General features: G+C 40.4%; 1 protein-coding gene across 1 annotated transcript in view; it reads right to left on the reverse strand.

The window, feature by feature from the left end:
• Window positions 1-850: 850 nt before the first annotated feature.
• LOC307154732 (B-cell receptor CD22-like) overlaps window positions 851-18,471 on the reverse strand; it is a gene marked incomplete at both ends in the record, with an annotated part of 58,634 nt that continues 41,013 nt past the window's right edge. The window contains 2 exons of the mRNA XM_079864818.1: window positions 851-951; window positions 1,035-1,277. Coding sequence (XP_079720944.1) covers window positions 851-951; window positions 1,035-1,277 — 344 coding nt within the window. The remainder of the gene's footprint in view (window positions 952-1,034; window positions 1,278-18,471) is intronic.

An 18,471-nucleotide genomic window follows, 5' to 3' on the forward strand; every position in this document is an offset into this window, starting at 1 on the left:
TATCAGCTAGAAATACCAAGGGTTCACTCTAAGCATGGCGAGTCCGCTTTTAGCTATTATGCCAGCCGCAGCTGGAACCAGCTTCCAGAGGAGATCAGATGTGCTCCTACAGTAGTCACATTCAAATCCAGACTCAAAACACTTCTGTTTAGCTGTGCATTTACTGAATGAGCACTGTGCCAATGTTCGTCCGACTGTTTGTACTGTATTTTATTTTATTTTTCTAAACTGTTTTAATTATTCCTATTTCTTTTATTATTTTAATTTCTTCTATGTAAAGCACTTTGAATTGCCATTGTGTATGAAATGTGCTATATAAATAAACTTGCCTTGCCTTGCCTTGATGTAAAATACAGGTATATTTCATTGATTCACACATGGAGTGGGGAAGAATAGGGCAGAATGAGTAAATTAAGTGACATGTTCATTCATGTGTTAATGAATATGCAATTAGAACAACAAACCTATATTAAAACAGTAAATATTTATAAGTATTCCATTAAAATATGGAAAAATGATAAAGTCTTTGATAATGTTAGTTTCTCGTCAGTTCGTACAGTTACAGTCTGAGACACAGATAACGGCTGATCGACTGATTTTCTGCTTCTGTAAAGTCGTGTTGTGTTTGGATGATTTACCTCTTTCACTGTGTGATCTTCAGCTTTAACACTCCTTTGTTTCTTCCTGTTATAATCACAGACATTAACAGCATATGGACGAATGTATTAAATTAAGAGAAAATATGAACACTGTTTTTAAAGATTACTAATAATCAAACACAAATGGATAATTTCCTTTCTACATCAGACCAAAAGTGAACTTATACAATCACTGCAGTTTTTTATTGAGCTCACATTATAAACAGGATGAAGATGATGATGAAGATGATGAAGAATAATCCTCCAGATGCCGCTGTGATCACAATCACATTCCCACCAGCAACATGATGAACTGAAAGAGGAAGATCATCATGATTAACTCTCCAAACTGATAATTGATGTGAAGATACAGGAGTGAGTTAATAAAAGCTTCACCTGTGACAGTTACAGCGTCTGATCTCTGAGATCCATGTTGATTGTGAGCCTGACAGTAGAAGCGTCCACTCTGTAGTGCACTGAAACTCTGTCCAGATCCAACAGCTGAGGTTTCATTCTCCTTAAACCAGCTGAAGTTCAGAGCAGGAGGGTTTGAGTCACTGATGCAGTTCAGAGTCACTGAATCTCCCCCCCAAGTCTGACCAGACTGAATGATGGACACTGAGACGTTCATGAGAGGGTCTAAAATAGACAAAAGAAACTCTAAATCCATGTTTTGCGATTGTTAATTCACTAATTTGTTTGTTGCAACAGTGACTGAACCATCATTAACTCACACATGACTTTTAAAGTCACAGCATCAGAGTATTTCTCTCCATGTTCATAGATGGACTTGCACTTGTATTCTCCACTGTCATCAGAGCTGATCTTTGAGATGTTGTAGATTCTTCCAGATCCTACAATCGTTCCTCCTTTAATCCAGCTGATTTCTGCAGGAGGGTTTGAGTCACTGGTGCAGTTCAGAGTCACTGAATCTCCCTCCACTATTACACCAGATGGACTGATGGAGATCACAGCTTTCACTGGAGGATCTACAGATGTCAGGTAAAGGTATTTATCAGAGATGGCTGGTGGAAAATGTTCTAGGAAAGGCTGCAGTTGGTTATTATTGGACAATTTCAGCAAACATCCCAGTTTAATTTTTCACTGTTTAAAGCTCAAAGTTAAAGAAAAAGTTTAAACAAAAAAGTTAACAAGGACTAAAACTATTAAGACTAGAATTTGAGAGGCTTGAAACATTTGCAATACAAACAAATGTTTTACCAAGTTCTGGATTAAGTTTGAGAAATTAATTAATTTCTGCAATTATTAATGTATATGTAAATATATATAGTGCAACTACAAAAACTGAGAGAAAAAAAATGCATGTTACATTTGTTTAGTTATTTTTTTTTATATTACTACAAGTCAATGTGTGATACCAAACAGGACCACATGGAGATGCCAAAAGACCACCGAGCGGGCAATACTTCCACACATGCTAGCCTGAAGAAACTTCAACTTGTGTTATCCGTTCGGACCAGTATATGCTTGTCTTGCAGCAACAGCAGAAACCGGCGGAGAGCAAGGAATACTGTGAGCAACTTGAGGCAATTGATCTGCCACTGGAGTCGAGTTTGCTCTTTCCCAATTGACCTGAAGCCCCAGATGGCAGAGGTGTCTGAGCACCAGGTCTCTGTGTTCGCACAACTGATCTCGAGAGTGGGCCAAGAAGAGGGTGGCCTCCACGACCTTCGTAAAGACGCCGGGTGACAGGGAGGACTTTGTACTGGTATGCCCGTCCCTCGAACTCAAAGCGTAGTAACGGTCTGTGTCGAGGGAGAATTGAGACATTAAAGTGTGCGTCCTTCAGGTTGATTGCTACGAACCAATCTTAGGAGCAAACACATTTGAAAAGGCGTTTCTGTGTTAGCATTTTGATCAGAAGCTTGTGAAGGGCCGATTCAAAACACGCACATCCAAGATTTTGCCATAACCCACAACTCTTCTTGGGAACAATGAAGTCGGGGCTGTAAAAACCTGACCTCACATCGGCTGGAGGGACCGACTCCCCAGGAGGACTGCGATCTCTGCATGCAGAACAAGGGGCCTACGTTCGCCGCAGTACTGAATCGCATAGTCAAATCTGAACATCCCAATGAGCCAGCGTGACGGGCGCTAGCCAGGCTCCCAGCAACCGAACCAGCAGGACCAATGGGACCACAGACGTACCTGTGGAGGGGCAGCGAGGTGGAGGACAGGGACCCGACCCAGAGTGGGGTCTGAGTGTGCAGTGCAACACTTACCTGGCTCCACAGTTTGGCAGGGGGTGCGTGAGAAAGCGTAACGCTTGTTCTGAGACACTGCTTATGATTTATGGCACATGTTCTCAAAGTGCGGCCCGCAGAAACTTTTCTGGAGGCCCGCGATAACATCTGTAAAACTGTTAAAACTGTAGGCTACATTGCTTTGAAAAAAATAATCTCCGTTTAGTGGTGTTTAGCGGCATCTATAGGCATAAGCGGTAATTACAGGTGTGGTCCGACCGATCGCAAGTGGCAAGTGACTTAATGACAAGCTTATTATAGCCGCGTTTCCATTACCTTTCAAATTTTTCACGGCGCGAACACTTGCATTTTCCTATCAACAGTGGAAACAACTTAAAATACTCAATCATTTCTGGTCATAGGCTACAGAAAATAATAATATATTATTCGCAACTACTTTTATTTGTGTAAACTCATAATAACAAAAAAAAAAAAAAAAAACGTTGTGCTTTTGTAAAATAAAACAAAACAATCAGTAGCCTACGTACTTTCATGATCTCTGTACAGTGGAGCGCGAGAACTGAAACAAAATATAGCCTATGTAGGCTAATGTCCACTTTTAAACAAACAAACTCGAATCGAAAGCTAATACCTTCTGATGTTATCCGTATGAAAGGTGCATTTCTCTCTAAAAGCGCATCTGCTTAACAGCGGAGATGGAGATATGTTTTTAGCCGACACTTAGAAAACAATAGTTTATTAATAAATAATTAAAATGCCTCGCTGTTTTTTCAGACACATTTATTATCATTATTCTATAACTCACCTTTCTGTGGGCTGTGGTTCCAGAGACACAGCACAGGCTATATTCAGCACTGTGGGGAAAATATCAATTCCAGGTTCTAATTTGGCCTTAGAAAACCAGTAAAATCGACATGTTTTCCATATTAATTTGTGAATATTTTAAAAACAAAAATCTGAAAATTCGTCGATATTTACTTTTTTGCGCAGGTGTAGCCAGTTCAAATTAAAATTTTGGTGTTCAACTTTGCGTTTTAAAAAGACAACAACCGTTCATTTTTCGTTTTTCAATTACGGGTTAAAAAGATAGATAATAATAGCGCAAAACATTTGTGCAAATCTGTAATAATGGAAACGCGACTGACAGGCAATTATAGATATGAATGATCATGACGATGACTTGTTTGGTAAGCTTCTATTTTAAAAGTTTTTCTCTCTCTCTCTCTCTCTCTCTCTCTCTCTCTCTCTCTCTCTCTCTCTCTCTCTCTCTCTCTCTCTCTCTCCCTGTCCCTGTCCCTGTCCCTGTGATGCTTTGGTAGCTGGAATTGCCCCTGAATAAGGCCTATGCTGATAAGAAGCAAGGCACACTGAGGCTGTTTGTTCTAAATAAGTTTGTTCTTGAAATGGACTGCACACAGGACTGTTATATCCCAAATTTGTCTGTTGAGGGTAGAGAACCCCAGGGATTTTGTTTGCATTGCAATTTTTCTCAAGATTTGCCAGGTTTAGCCTCAGTTATATAATAATAGCCTCAATAAATGTAAACTGTAGAGATGCAACCTGGTCATTAAAATTATTTCAAATGGGATTTTCTTTTCAGTATTTTTTTTTTTCTTTTTCTCCCCCGCCCCTTTGGCGGCCCTCAGTTCAATGTTGGGTTCCTAAATTGGCCCTCACCTATCAAAACTTTGAGAACCCCTGATTTATGGGGATTAAAAAAGAAGAATGGGAAGATGTTCATCATTATAGGGTGGTTGTGTAAACACACACTGTCGACACATTTATGTTCAAACACTATGTAAAAGTGAATTTTGCATTATAGGTCTCCTTTAAAAACCTTGTTAAAAATCTTAAATAAGTTTGGTATCTTTTTAAAGGGAACACTTCACAGATTATTGTAGTTTTTTTTTTTTTAAGTTTTAGATTTTATATAAAATATATATTTTACAAAACATTTTCAACTAAAACTTTAAGAACATTAATGCTAAATATCTGAACAAATTATGTGACAAATTTTAGGTTGATATCTAAAAAAAAATAAAAAATAAAAATCAGTACGATTTTTTGAGCGCAGTACCAAACTTTTCCACTAGATGATATCCAGACTCCACTGGTGACCATATAAGGACTCTTCAATTTCCATATGGATTAACGATCTTAACTACAGTCTGAACGCGTTCAAATGCTATATAGTTTGTCAAGATTATTTTAGGTTTAGACTAAAGCCATATTCGCACTGCATAAGTATTACCTGGTGACCTCTAGTCATTTGCGGAGGTTGTCTAAGATCTTAATCCCGTGCGAATCGGCCATGTCTGTGATTTGGAAAGTAAAAATTCCCCGGCAAATGACCGACCATATTTCGCCGAACACCGAGGTCCTGTGATAGTATTAGTCACGTGCGAATAGGCATCTCTGTGATTTGGCGGGGTCGTTTATCATTTTTTCAAGGTTTTTGTTTCCTGTGCACTTTTTTATCCATCTTTCGTTGGAGTGTTTTGATAGTATTTTGGGTGCTGGGTCATATCGCTGTACACCATACAACTATACAATTTGCATAAAAATAAGGCTGAAAATCATCAGAGGAGCGACAAAAAGAATGATTAGATGGAGATGGATGACATGTATAGCAGCATGTGGTAAGGAACATTCTTCTGTTTATGATATATCATACAGCTAGACCTATAATAATGACAAATGTAGCAACAATGACATCTGCTTTTCGCATTAAGTAGATCATGTGATGGCAAAACACATCGTCTTTGTGTTTGCTGGTTAATAATTGCCCCACGAGGACCAATTTGCCAGCGCCAGTTTGGCTGGTACACCCATGTGACTCGTATCCCCCTTTGTAAAACCCCCCCTAGTTCAGTATTGACTTCCTGTGATTTTACAGCCTCAGGACATTCCAGAAGACACACACACACACACACACACACACACACACGTGGACTTTCAACCAGAAACCCACCACGAGATGCAACTGAAGCACATTTCCATATATGGACTTCCACATAGTAAAATGTAATTTTACCATTCATTACAAATTTATAATAGAGGTACGACTTGCTAGAGTAAAATCTTTACTTCTGAAGGTTCATTGAAAGAAAATCACTCAATAGTGTCTTGTAATACGACCTCGACCTGGTCATAAACCTTTATGGTTCCAAAGCTGCAGCTCATCCTTTTCCTGCAAGCCCACATTCCATACACTTCCACACAGGCGATCCAAGAACCATGTTTTTCATATGTATTTTTATGTGTGTATAATTTCCATGGCAGATTGAGATTTTCTATGTTCTATCATAGAAATCCATTGACTCTTAAAATGCTCAGAATCCTACATTAGAAATGCATATCTGTATTCCCATGTCCGTACACCATGTCTGGTATCATTCTAATCGTAGTGATCTCACGGAAATATATATATGTATTAGATTACAGTAAAACGTATTATTCTGTATGTACAATCTTAAGAGGAAGTATGAAACCTTTCCCTCATAAGACATATGGTAAGAGGGGGCGTGTTTTTCTTCACACAAAGAAGACGTCTTCCCGCTACAGATTAGAAGTTTGATTCGCTCTGTCACAAAACAAGGCGTAAACAGATTGTCTGTTAAAAGGAAGAGACCCCCACTCTTCTCTCTCTTCTCTCTTCGATCCCGCTGACCTCCTCCTCTCCTCCCCGGCAGCGCTTCTCCAAGGATCATCTGAAGAAGGCCTTAGTCTTCTCCTCGGACCAACACATGTTCGAGTAGCTGCCTTGCCTTTGCAACTAAGCTCATCCGTGCCTTTCCCCTCAAAAAGGGAAATGATCTAATTTTCTCGGTAACTTAAATTCAAGTAAGCCTTTACATCGTCTTGCGAAACGACCCAGAAGACGAAGCCAGACGCAAACCAGCCGGACACGCGCACGCGCGCGTCCCCTTTTCCAGCATCGCACTGAAAGAGTACAACAGCTCGCAAGTACTATCTATCAACCTAAAAGTTGATTTCCTGGTCTCTCTCTCTCTTAGGTCTGCGAATTAAGTTACCCTTCTTCCTCTTCTCTTTTCCCCCTTTTTTTCTTTCTTTCAGTTCATTCTGATCACTTATGTTATTGTTTGGTTATATGTTGTTTGTTTATTGTTTGCATTTTTACGTACGTTTCTATTTGTAGCTCATATAATCATAGTTTTGCATTTATTAAAATTCATAAATACTTTTCACTGCCTCTGTGTTTGAAAATCCACCATTCTAAAGTCAATGAAACAAAAGATCTTAAGCTACAAGCTCGAAATATAGACTACTTGAGTAGTTTTAATTAATAAACTCAGGAAGTTGATGTCCGTGGCCAGGACATGAAACTCTTGAAGTTTGTGAATATCTCTTCTTGACTGTAATGATTTTACATTTATTTCGCTGGACGAATTAAATGTCGGTCAGACCAGTCACAGAACAAGATAATCTCGATAATTGATAAAATAAATGTACATGCGACTTATGAATTATGACCATGAGTCATAGTTATTAATATTTCCAAAATTCCCTAGGTTCTTGAGCTAATTCAAATTTACCCAGAGTCGTATTCGTTACAGTTTTGGTGGAGTTATTTTAGGCAGTTTCAAACTTTATTTGGTGGAACAAATTCAGTTTCAGTGAATGTGTATTATTGGTATTAATAATTGTAACGTTACACACGCGTTTTGAATTGTGAGGTAAGTCGCTAAGGCGAACTCACTCAGCTGACGTTAGGCACAAAGCCAGCTCAGCTCTTCAAAGTAACAGTTCCAAAAAATGTCTAAGCATTTTTAATCACTGTTAAGAGCTAAAACTGCAGTTCATGACATTACATTGTGTCTCTGTAAAGACGAAGCAAAACTCTTTACAGTTAGTACATGTAATATGATTTAAACCGACTAAATGAAGACGAAGGATCTCTTTTAGGACGAAGGCGTAAATCTGACCTGGGCAGTGCCTCAGTTTCAGTCGTAATAGGCCTTATGATAATACGTTAACGATAAACTCCTGGTCAGAAATTGGCCTCGCGATCCAATTTCGTAAACCTACGCAAAAATCATAAAATTGCTATTTTGATTAATGCTTATGGGAGATGAGCAAATGATAATTAATGCTCACAGCTGTTTTGATGCCTGTTGTGCTCACAGCTTAAGTAAACAGATGTTTAATGCCTGTTTGCTCACAGTTTCTAGTGATTAAAACAAGAAGTTTTAATACCTGTTTTTATGTAAACCGTTTTATATCTAATGTGTAATTGAAGACCAGTTTTATGAATTAAGAAAAGATGATAGTCCCTGTTCTTATGCTAAAACCGTCTCAATGTGTAATGTAAATGTGTAATATAAATGTGTAATCCCTGTAGTTACATGTTGTGAAACTCGCATTTTCCGCATGCAACAGAGCGCGAAATACTCGTGATTTCCACAGATAAAAATCTGCTGTCTAAATTGCTGAATCACGTCACCGACACTAGAGGGCAGCCTCTAGGTGCGTGGCAGTTCTCAAATCACGCGCGCCCCACCGACGTCATCCTACGTGAGCGTCGCCTCCCACTGACGACAGCCTGCGCGAGCGGAAAAATTTCTTTTTCTCTCTGCATTCAGTTTCTCTCTCAAATACTTAACTGCATTCAAGCTTAGCTTATGCTGATATTATTTGGAGTTAGACAATTCCTTTTTCTGTTTTCGACTGTCACACTTTAAGTTAAGTTCGAAAAAAAGAAAACTTTTCGAATTAAAAACTTAGATTTGTTTCACTCAGTTCATTGATAGGTCCACCTAGGAAGAAGCACGCCACCGTGTGGCCATCTTGGGTCGACTTATCAATATCTGTTTAACCCAGTCTGCAATTGAAGTGTCTCATTGCTACCCTTTTCGTTTGATTATTTTTATAATCAATACTAATAACTTCAGTGTTATTGTAAGGATTATGGGAAGTCATTCTGAATTTCAGTTTAATTAATTTTAGTATTGATACGTCACTGTCATCATTCTAATTTTCTTTACTTCCTTATTTTTATTATTTTGAACCTCCCCTTGCATGCTTAGTTGAATTTCAATTCAAACTAGTTTGAATTTTAATTCAAAATTGTGTCTAATCAGCCAGGGAAGACCACTGAGAGGACATACGCCCCTCACCCTGGTGGCACAAACCCGCTGCCGGGGCCTATTCCTCTGCCTGCGTCTCAAGCCTGTGTTGTTAGTCACATTTTATTTCATTGATAATTTTTTTTCTCTCTTCCCTCTTTTCTCCAAAGGGGGGGGGGGGGGGGGGGGGGGTAGGTTATTCTGATAAATCACCATCAGTTATCATAATTTCTTTTTTTTGTTGTATCACTATTTTAGTAAAGCCTTTGCCTCTGACTCCTGCATACATATTTACCCAATTTGATGAAACCAGAAAGCCTTAATTCACATTAAGTCCAACCTCTTAATCCCTTATTGTGTATCTATCGGCAGGACTCAGTCAGTGTTTATAGGCTTAGGCCTCTTTATTTTTATTTATAACACTCCCCGTGTTATTGTTTGTGACATTTCATTGCAGACCAATTCACTTCCTTGTGTTGTGTTTCCCTTTTCTTCCCTACCTTCAACTTTGTTGTTATTTTAATTTTTCCCCATTTCTGTTGTGATTTGTTTCTCTCATTTCATTACATACAGAACCTAAGAGAGACCCCAGGAAAGCTGAATAATAGAGTAAACAATCCAAGCGGGCGTCTTTAGACGACTCCCAGGCTACCGCCTGTCAAAATCTCTATTGTGGGTTTAGCCATACCCACGAAATTGGCTCCGCTAACTGTCGGCATCAGTTAGCCCGAAATTCTCATAAACGGCCTAGCCCGTATGAGTATAGCTCATTTGACCCTAAAACAAACTTGCATTTTGTCTCTTTTTGTGTGTGCTGTGCTTCTCTCGCCAACAGTAAGCCGAGATGTCGAGCTCACCCTGTCCTGCAGTCCGTTGGGACGACCTTGAGGCATGGCTGAGGGACATAACAAAGACCGTGCTGCCCCAGGACCCACATCGCTCGAGCCAAGAGCAACGGGACACAGACCTGAGCCAGTTCGAGTCCCATGATCCAGCCCAGACATACAGCCACGAGCAGCTGTCCAAAATCTTCGGAAACCTTGCACTCAAACTCGTCGCCAGGGCCCGGGACAGCGAAAGGAGCAACGCCGACCTGCAGCAAAAGACAGCCGCACTACAGCTCCAGGCCACAGAGGCCCTGGAGGACCGAGCACACACACAGAGCCATCTAGACCAGCTACTCTCCCTGACCGAGGAAGAGGACGAGACGGACACAACGCTACAACAGGAAGTTGAAAGACTTCAAAATGCCCTAGACGATCTTCATCGGCACACAGACCAAAGACAACAGTCGGAGGAACTCACCCGGAAGGAACTCAACGAAAGGCTCCAACAGGCTGAAGCCCTCCTTGAGAGAGCAGAGACTAAAATCCATGAGCTCGCTCAACAGAGACACGATCTCGAAGACGAACTAGACATGGTTCGCAGAGAACTGAGACATGCTTACAGACTTAACAGTGACAGGGAAGGGGAAGAACATCTCACACCGTTTCCCCCTTCCAGCGAGTCCGCACCTTTCAGCCACACACCCAGAACTGAAAAGGGGGGCGAAAGCCCACTGCACAACACCTCGCCTGTCAGCCAAATACCAAGAGCTGTAAAGGGTCAGAATCCTCTCCAGACGGATTGGGCCCCCAGCAACAGCTCTCGTCCAACCAGCCTTGACAAGCTGGCCAGAAACATTCCTACGTTTGCCGGAGACCACAGTGTTCATTCTTACCTTCAAGACATTGATTTTCACCTGCAAACTGTCGCTAACGTGACAGCTTGGGACAAGTTCTACTTGTTACGAATCACCGCAAATAGAGAAGTGCGTAGCTTCCTGGATCGACAACCAGAGGCTGTCAAAGCAGATTACAAGCAACTGCGACAAGCTTTGATCCATGAATTCTCTGACCCAGAATCTGACCAAGGGTTTATCACGGCCCTCGACGTGAAACAGGCCCGACTTGAACACCCAAACTCCTATTATGGCCGACTCCGACAAACGTTTTTCGGAGCAACCGACACCCCAGGTATGGAAGAAGATGTGAACTTTAGAACGTTATTTCTGCGGAATCTACATAGCAGCGTGAGTAAACATCTCGGTGTGCTCGTCTGCCCACGAACCATGTCTACTCGAAAACTCAGAGACTTAGCCCACAAGGCTTACACCAAGCAAAGGGCTATGGATGAAAAGACTGTCGAAACACACACAATTTACTCCGTCTCTGAGCACTGCTCAGAGCCAGACAGCAGGTGGCAGCACGACTGTGACGGTGCTCATCCAAAGCGTCGGACCGAGCGCTCAGAAAGATTCTGGAACCAGCATCACCCGCCGTCCAGAACTCCAAGCCCTGACCGTCAAACCTATAGCCACTCTCTCCAGAACCCTGATGAGCCCGAGTCTTCTTACACAACAGATGAAGACAGTGCAGCCACGTCTGACACCGACACAGAAAACGAACACTGACACCTGCTGCTTCAAGGTCATCTCTGACCTGCAGCTGTGCAACCAGACCAATGTCTGCGCCACATACCTACCACCATCACGATTGCAGTGACTACACAGCACGAACAAACTTTACCAACTACACTGCACGCCTCAGAGCCGCTTACACTACCTCCGCTGTGTACAAAGAAGGTCATGCGGACCTCTGATGAACAGACCTTTCCTATGCCACCAAGACGCCTCATGTGTTGAACATCGCAGCACAAAAGCCACGCATGAGACATCAAAGCATGTGGCATACCAACCTCAGCGAAGCAACAAGACTGTCCTAGCCAACCAAGGACATCCATCGCTGAAATTTTTCCTCCCTTTCTCTCTCTCTCCCTTTTTCCTCTAACAGGATGCTGTGGTGGTTCGCGAGAAAGCAGCCACAATCGGACATCACCAGGTCCGGCATCCGGCATCGCATGGAGAGAGAGAGCAGCCCGGCTCCTGATCACCAAGGCAAGACTCACACCCAGGATGTCTAACACTGTGATGGGCATCTCCACGGTCACCGACCACGCCCCGCCACTCGTCTTGGCTTTCATCCTGCACCAGACTCAACGAGACGTGAGCATCCACAGCCCAGCTCACAAAGCCGTGTCTGGCGGTTCCCTACGAATCCTGAGGGGGGGGGGGGGGGTCCCACACCATCGACCCCCTCAACCTCACTTGAGCTGAGTCATCAGCCTAGCAACCACCTGCTATTTGACCATCATAATCAACCTGCCATTCATTGTGCCTATTTGTTGTTCGATAAAGTCCATCCCGGATTTCATCTAACAAAAAGGGGGAAATGTAGCAACAATGACATCTGCTTTTCGCATTAAGTAGATCATGTGATGGCAAAACACATCGTCTTTGTGTTTGCTGGTTAATAATTGCCCCACGAGGACCAATTTGCCAGCGCCAGTTTGGCTGGTACACCCATGTGACTCGTATCCCCCTTTGTAAAACCCCCCCTAGTTCAGTATTGACTTCCTGTGATTTTACAGCCTCAGGACATTCCAGAAGACACACACACACACACACACACACACACACACACGTGGACTTTCAACCAGAAACCCACCACGAGATGCAACTGAAGCACATTTCCATATATGGACTTCCACATAGTAAAATGTAATTTTACCATTCATTACAAATTTATAATAGAGGTACGACTTGCTAGAGTAAAATCTTTACTTCTGAAGGTTCATTGAAAGAAAATCACTCAATAGTGTCTTGTAATACGACCTCGACCTGGTCATAAACCTTTATGGTTCCAAAGCTGCAGCTCATCCTTTTCCTGCAAGCCCACATTCCATACACTTCCACACAGGCGATCCAAGAACCATGTTTTTCATATGTATTTTTATGTGTGTATAATTTCCATGGCAGATTGAGATTTTCTATGTTCTATCATAGAAATCCATTGACTCTTAAAATGCTCAGAATCCTACATTAGAAATGCATATCTGTATTCCCATGTCCGTACACCATGTCTGGTATCATTCTAATCGTAGTGATCTCACGGAAATATATATATGTATTAGATTACAGTAAAACGTATTATTCTGTATGTACAATCTTAAGAGGAAGTATGAAACCTTTCCCTCATAAGACATATGGTAAGAGGGGGCGTGTTTTTCTTCACACAAAGAAGACGTCTTCCCGCTACAGATTAGAAGTTTGATTCGCTCTGTCACAAAACAAGGCGTAAACAGATTGTCTGTTAAAAGGAAGAGACCCCCACTCTTCTCTCTCTTCTCTCTTCGATCCCGCTGACCTCCTCCTCTCCTCCCCGGCAGCGCTTCTCCAAGGATCATCTGAAGAAGGCCTTAGTCTTCTCCTCGGACCAACACATGTTCGAGTAGCTGCCTTGCCTTTGCAACTAAGCTCATCCGTGCCTTTCCCCTCAAAAAGGGAAATGATCTAATTTTCTCGGTAACTTAAATTCAAGTAAGCCTTTACATCGTCTTGCGAAACGACCCAGAAGACGAAGCCAGACGCAAACCAGCCGGACACGCGCACGCGCGCGTCCCCTTTTCCAGCATCGCACTGAAAGAGTACAACAGCTCGCAAGTACTATCTATCAACCTAAAAGTTGATTTCCTGGTCTCTCTCTCTCTTAGGTCTGCGAATTAAGTTACCCTTCTTCCTCTTCTCTTTTCCCCCTTTTTTTCTTTCTTTCAGTTCATTCTGATCACTTATGTTATTGTTTGGTTATATGTTGTTTGTTTATTGTTTGCATTTTTACGTACGTTTCTATTTGTAGCTCATATAATCATAGTTTTGCATTTATTAAAATTCATAAATACTTTTCACTGCCTCTGTGTTTGAAAATCCACCATTCTAAAGTCAATGAAACAAAAGATCTTAAGCTACAAGCTCGAAATATAGACTACTTGAGTAGTTTTAATTAATAAACTCAGGAAGTTGATGTCCGTGGCCAGGACATGAAACTCTTGAAGTTTGTGAATATCTCTTCTTGACTGTAATGATTTTACATTTATTTCGCTGGACGAATTAAATGTCGGTCAGACCAGTCACAGAACAAGATAATCTCGATAATTGATAAAATAAATGTACATGCGACTTATGAATTATGACCATGAGTCATAGTTATTAATATTTCCAAAATTCCCTAGGTTCTTGAGCTAATTCAAATTTACCCAGAGTCGTATTCGTTACACAAGACATTTCCAAGCAATCGCCTATTGACATCATATCCAGGAGATAAGTCAGTAAATTTGAGTAAAATCACAGGCTTCGCTTATCAGAATTCAAATGTGTGTGTGAATAGGGCTTAAGATATTATTGTTATAAATGTATAATGGCAACTGTCCCACGGGTGTCTCATAAATTCTGATATTTATTATTTGTAATGTGTGAAAAGTATTGATATTAAAAATTATTATTTGTACCTGATTGTAAGTTCTTTTTCATAGTGTGATTTTTGGGGAATTGAATACAATTAGGGTCAATTTGACCCGGACCACACAGACTGTAACCAGAAATCTAAAGTGCATGAGGGTTAAAGAGAGAAAGTCAATCTGTACTCACACATGACACTGAGCTGAACAGCAGGAGAGATGTGAGTGTGTCCGTCTACAGCACAGCTATATCTGCCTGAATCCTCTCTTCTGACTGACTGCAGCAGGAGTTCATTGTTTCTGTCTCTTCTCTCAGTTAATGGCTGTGAGTTTCTGTACCAGATGAATGTTGCTCTGTCAGTCAGAGCGCAGCTGCTTTTACATCTCAGAGTGACTGAATCTCCCTCTGTCACTCTCTCAGGAGACTCCACCTGAAGATCTGAACACAACACACACATTATATCTAGTGCTGCTGTCATACACTGATTATTATTCAACATAATGCACAGAAGAAGAGATAAACCTCATCAAAGTCACCTGTGACAGTAAGATTCACTCCTGGAACACCAGTCCATTTTCCTTCTGTTATATTAGTGATGAATCTGAAATAGTACATGTGTGAATCATTGACCTTGACAACATTCTCCACACCTTCCTCTTCCTCTTCTTCCTCGTTCATCACCTCTTTCACACACTCTTCCTCCTCTTATACACACACTCTTCCTCATCTTATACTCACACTCTTCCTCCTCTACTCTTCCTCCTCTACTCTTCCTCCTCTAACTCACACTCCTCCTCTTACACACATACTCTTCCTCCTCTTATACTCATACTCTTCCTCCTCTTATACTCATACTCTTCCTCCTCTAATACACACTCTTCCTCCTCTAACTCACACTCTTCATCCTCTAACTCACACTCTTCCTCCTCTTATACTGATACTCTTCCTCCTCTTATACACACACTCTTCCTCCTCTTATACTCATACTCTTCCTCCTCTTATACTCACACTCTTCCTCCTCTTATACTCACACTCTTCCTCCTCTTACACGCACTCTTCCTCCTCTTATACTCACACTCTTCCTCCTCTTATACACACACTCTTCCTCATCTTATACTCACACTCTTCCTCCTCTTATACTCACACTCTTCCTCCTCTTACACACATACTCTTCCTCTTCTTATACTCACACTCTTCCTCCTCTTACACACACTCTTCCTCCTCTTATACTCACACTCTTCATCCTCTTATACACACACTCTTCCTCCTCTTATACTCACACTCTTCCTCCTCTTATACTCACACTCTTCCTCTTCTTATACTCACACTCTTCCTCCTCTTATACTCACACTCTTCCTCTTCTTATACACACACTCTTCCTCCTCTTATACTCACACTCTTCCTCCTCTTACACACACTCTTCCTCCTCTTATACACACACTCTTCCTCATCTTATACACACACTCTTCCTCCTCTTATACTCACACTCTTCCTCCTCTTATACACACACTCTTCCTCATCTTATACTCATACTCTTCCTCCTCTTATACACACACTCTTCCTCCTCTTATAATCATACTCTTCCTCCTTATACACACACTCTTCCTCCTCTTATAAACACACTCTTCCTCCTCTTATACTCACACTCTTCCTCCTCTTATACTCACACTCTTCCTCCTCTTATACTCACACTCTTCCTCCTCAATTACACACACTCTTCCTCCTCAATTACACACACTCTTCCACCTCTTATACTCACACTCTTCCTCCTCTTATACACACACTCTTCCTCCTCAATTACACATACTCTTCCTCCTCTAAGTCACTCTTCCTCCTCTTATACTTATACTCTTCCTCCTCTTATACTTATACTCTTCCTCCTCTTATACTCATACTCTTCCTCCTCTCCCTCTTATATTGTTTCCATCCATTGTTGCTATCAACATTCTATGCAACATTTTGAGTCAATTTAGTATGAAGGTAAAACAGTAGCAAAACTCGAGAGCTTGCTAATTTGAATGTGAGAACTTGTAAAATTAATATTTGTATTTGTAAGTTGAAATTTATACTTGCAGCTCTGATGTGAAAAGCTGCATCTATCGATTTGCACACACAGACAATACTCAGAACACCTGTGTTTTGAATTCGAAGTTGCAGATTAATAGTTACAAATGTGTAAAGTGTCATTTACATAAACAAAATGACAGGCACAATTGTGTACTACACATTTATCTTTGTGCTTTAGTTCAGTTTCGTTGTACAACCACAAGTCGGCACTCACAACCTCTCATATCTGGCAGTACAACTTCAAATCCTAGCGCTTTGACTTTTGCTACTCTTTTTGCGATATGCCTGTAGCAAAACTCACTCGTGCACTTGTAAATGCAGACTTGAGAGAGCAGAGTCGGGGGCGGGGCTGGGGTCGGAATGAAGTCATTTTATTGGTCGATGCCTCACCAATGAACAACGCCAGCCACAATGCAAACATTTGTATGCATATGTATCAGCTATTTTTTAAAACGCTTGGAAAATATTTTTATGAAATATCATTAGTTTTACTGGAATAGTTTTACAGAATATGAACGCAACGCGTTTAATTGAGACAGTGGTATTAAAAGACCAAACAGGAAACACCATAAAGCATAGCCTATACAGAAAAAAATTGAGCACAGAATATGAACGCAACGCGTTTAATTGTACGTTTTCCTCGAAACCCAAGAAAACGCTTAATGAGGCTTAATGGACCAACAGTTATAAAATAAAAATTAAAAACAATAAAAAAACACATAATTTGTTACTTTATTAATAAAACATAGGCAGCAAGTTTATTTGCACTGAACACACATTTGCTTATATATATATATATATATATATGAAGAGTTCAGATGCTCGTATATTTAAATTCAATAATTTCACTTAAATGGCAGTGAAGATTACCTATTAATTATCATTTAAGTGAAATTACTGAACTTAAATATACAAGCTTGATAAAAATGATCATTCTATAAGAAAATTTCAAATGGCATTTAGAGGCTTTTGCATCTGAACTCTTCATATATATATATATATAGCCTATATATATATATATATATATATATATATATATATATATATATATATATATATATATATATATGTGCCAATTCCATTGCAATATGAAAATGCACCTAAATTATCTGATAAGAATGTAAAATGTATAGCCTACCTTAATATGCAATGTAAGTCGCTTTGGAAAAATGTAAATGTTTTAAATATTCACCCTAGCCTAACTGTTGGACACACAAAAACAAACAAAACATAAATAAATTATATATATATATATACGTACGTGTGTGTGTGTGTGTGTGTCTTTTACAGTCTATGGTATATATACCATATATAGGGCATATATATATATGGCATACGTCATATGTTTTACGTCATATTCTGTGCTCATCTGCTTTTCTGTAGTATGCATTAGCATTGTGTCTACTGAGTTTGATAATTTCGTTTATTTATTTTAATATCAGTCTAATGCATTAAGCCATGTTAGTGTTTCAGTGCACGCGGGTTTCGTGACATCATCGAACTCCCATTTCATTGGCTAGGCGCCAACCAATAAAACGGCTCCTTTGACCCCCCTCCTCCCGCCCCCCTTTCCCTCTCGCCGCCTCTGAGTTTCAAGTGCACAAGTTAGTTTTGCACCTGATATATCGCGAAAAGAGTAGCAAAAGTCAAGGCGCGAAATTTGAAATTGCAGTGACAGATTTGAGAAGCTGCAAGTGCCTAATTGAGGAAGTACCGCGAATGTGAACGTAAGATTAAACGCAAAATATATATTACAAGTTTGTGTCTGTCGTTGTAGTTCTGTGAATGGCATTTTACACATTTGTGTCTACTTGTCTGCAGCTTCAGATTCAGAATACAGGTTTGTGACTATTGTTTGCGAGTGCAAATTTCAACATTCAACTTCAGATTTTTATTTTACAGGTTTTCACATTGGAGCTGTGAGTGTAAATGTTCATGTACAAGTACGAATATTTATTGTACAAGTTCTCAAATTCACATTTACATGCTCTCGAGTTTTGCTACTGTTTTACCTTCATAATTTAGGCACTTTAAACTGTCTTGTATTTTGTACAGTTGGTTTCCTCTCATTATTAGAAATAAGTGTGAACAGTTTTGAGTCGTTGTGTGTAAACGATGACAAC

The sequence above is a fragment of the Squalius cephalus genome, assembly GCF_949319135.1.
Source record: "Squalius cephalus genome assembly, chromosome: 2".
Lineage (NCBI taxonomy): Eukaryota > Metazoa > Chordata > Actinopteri > Cypriniformes > Leuciscidae > Squalius > Squalius cephalus.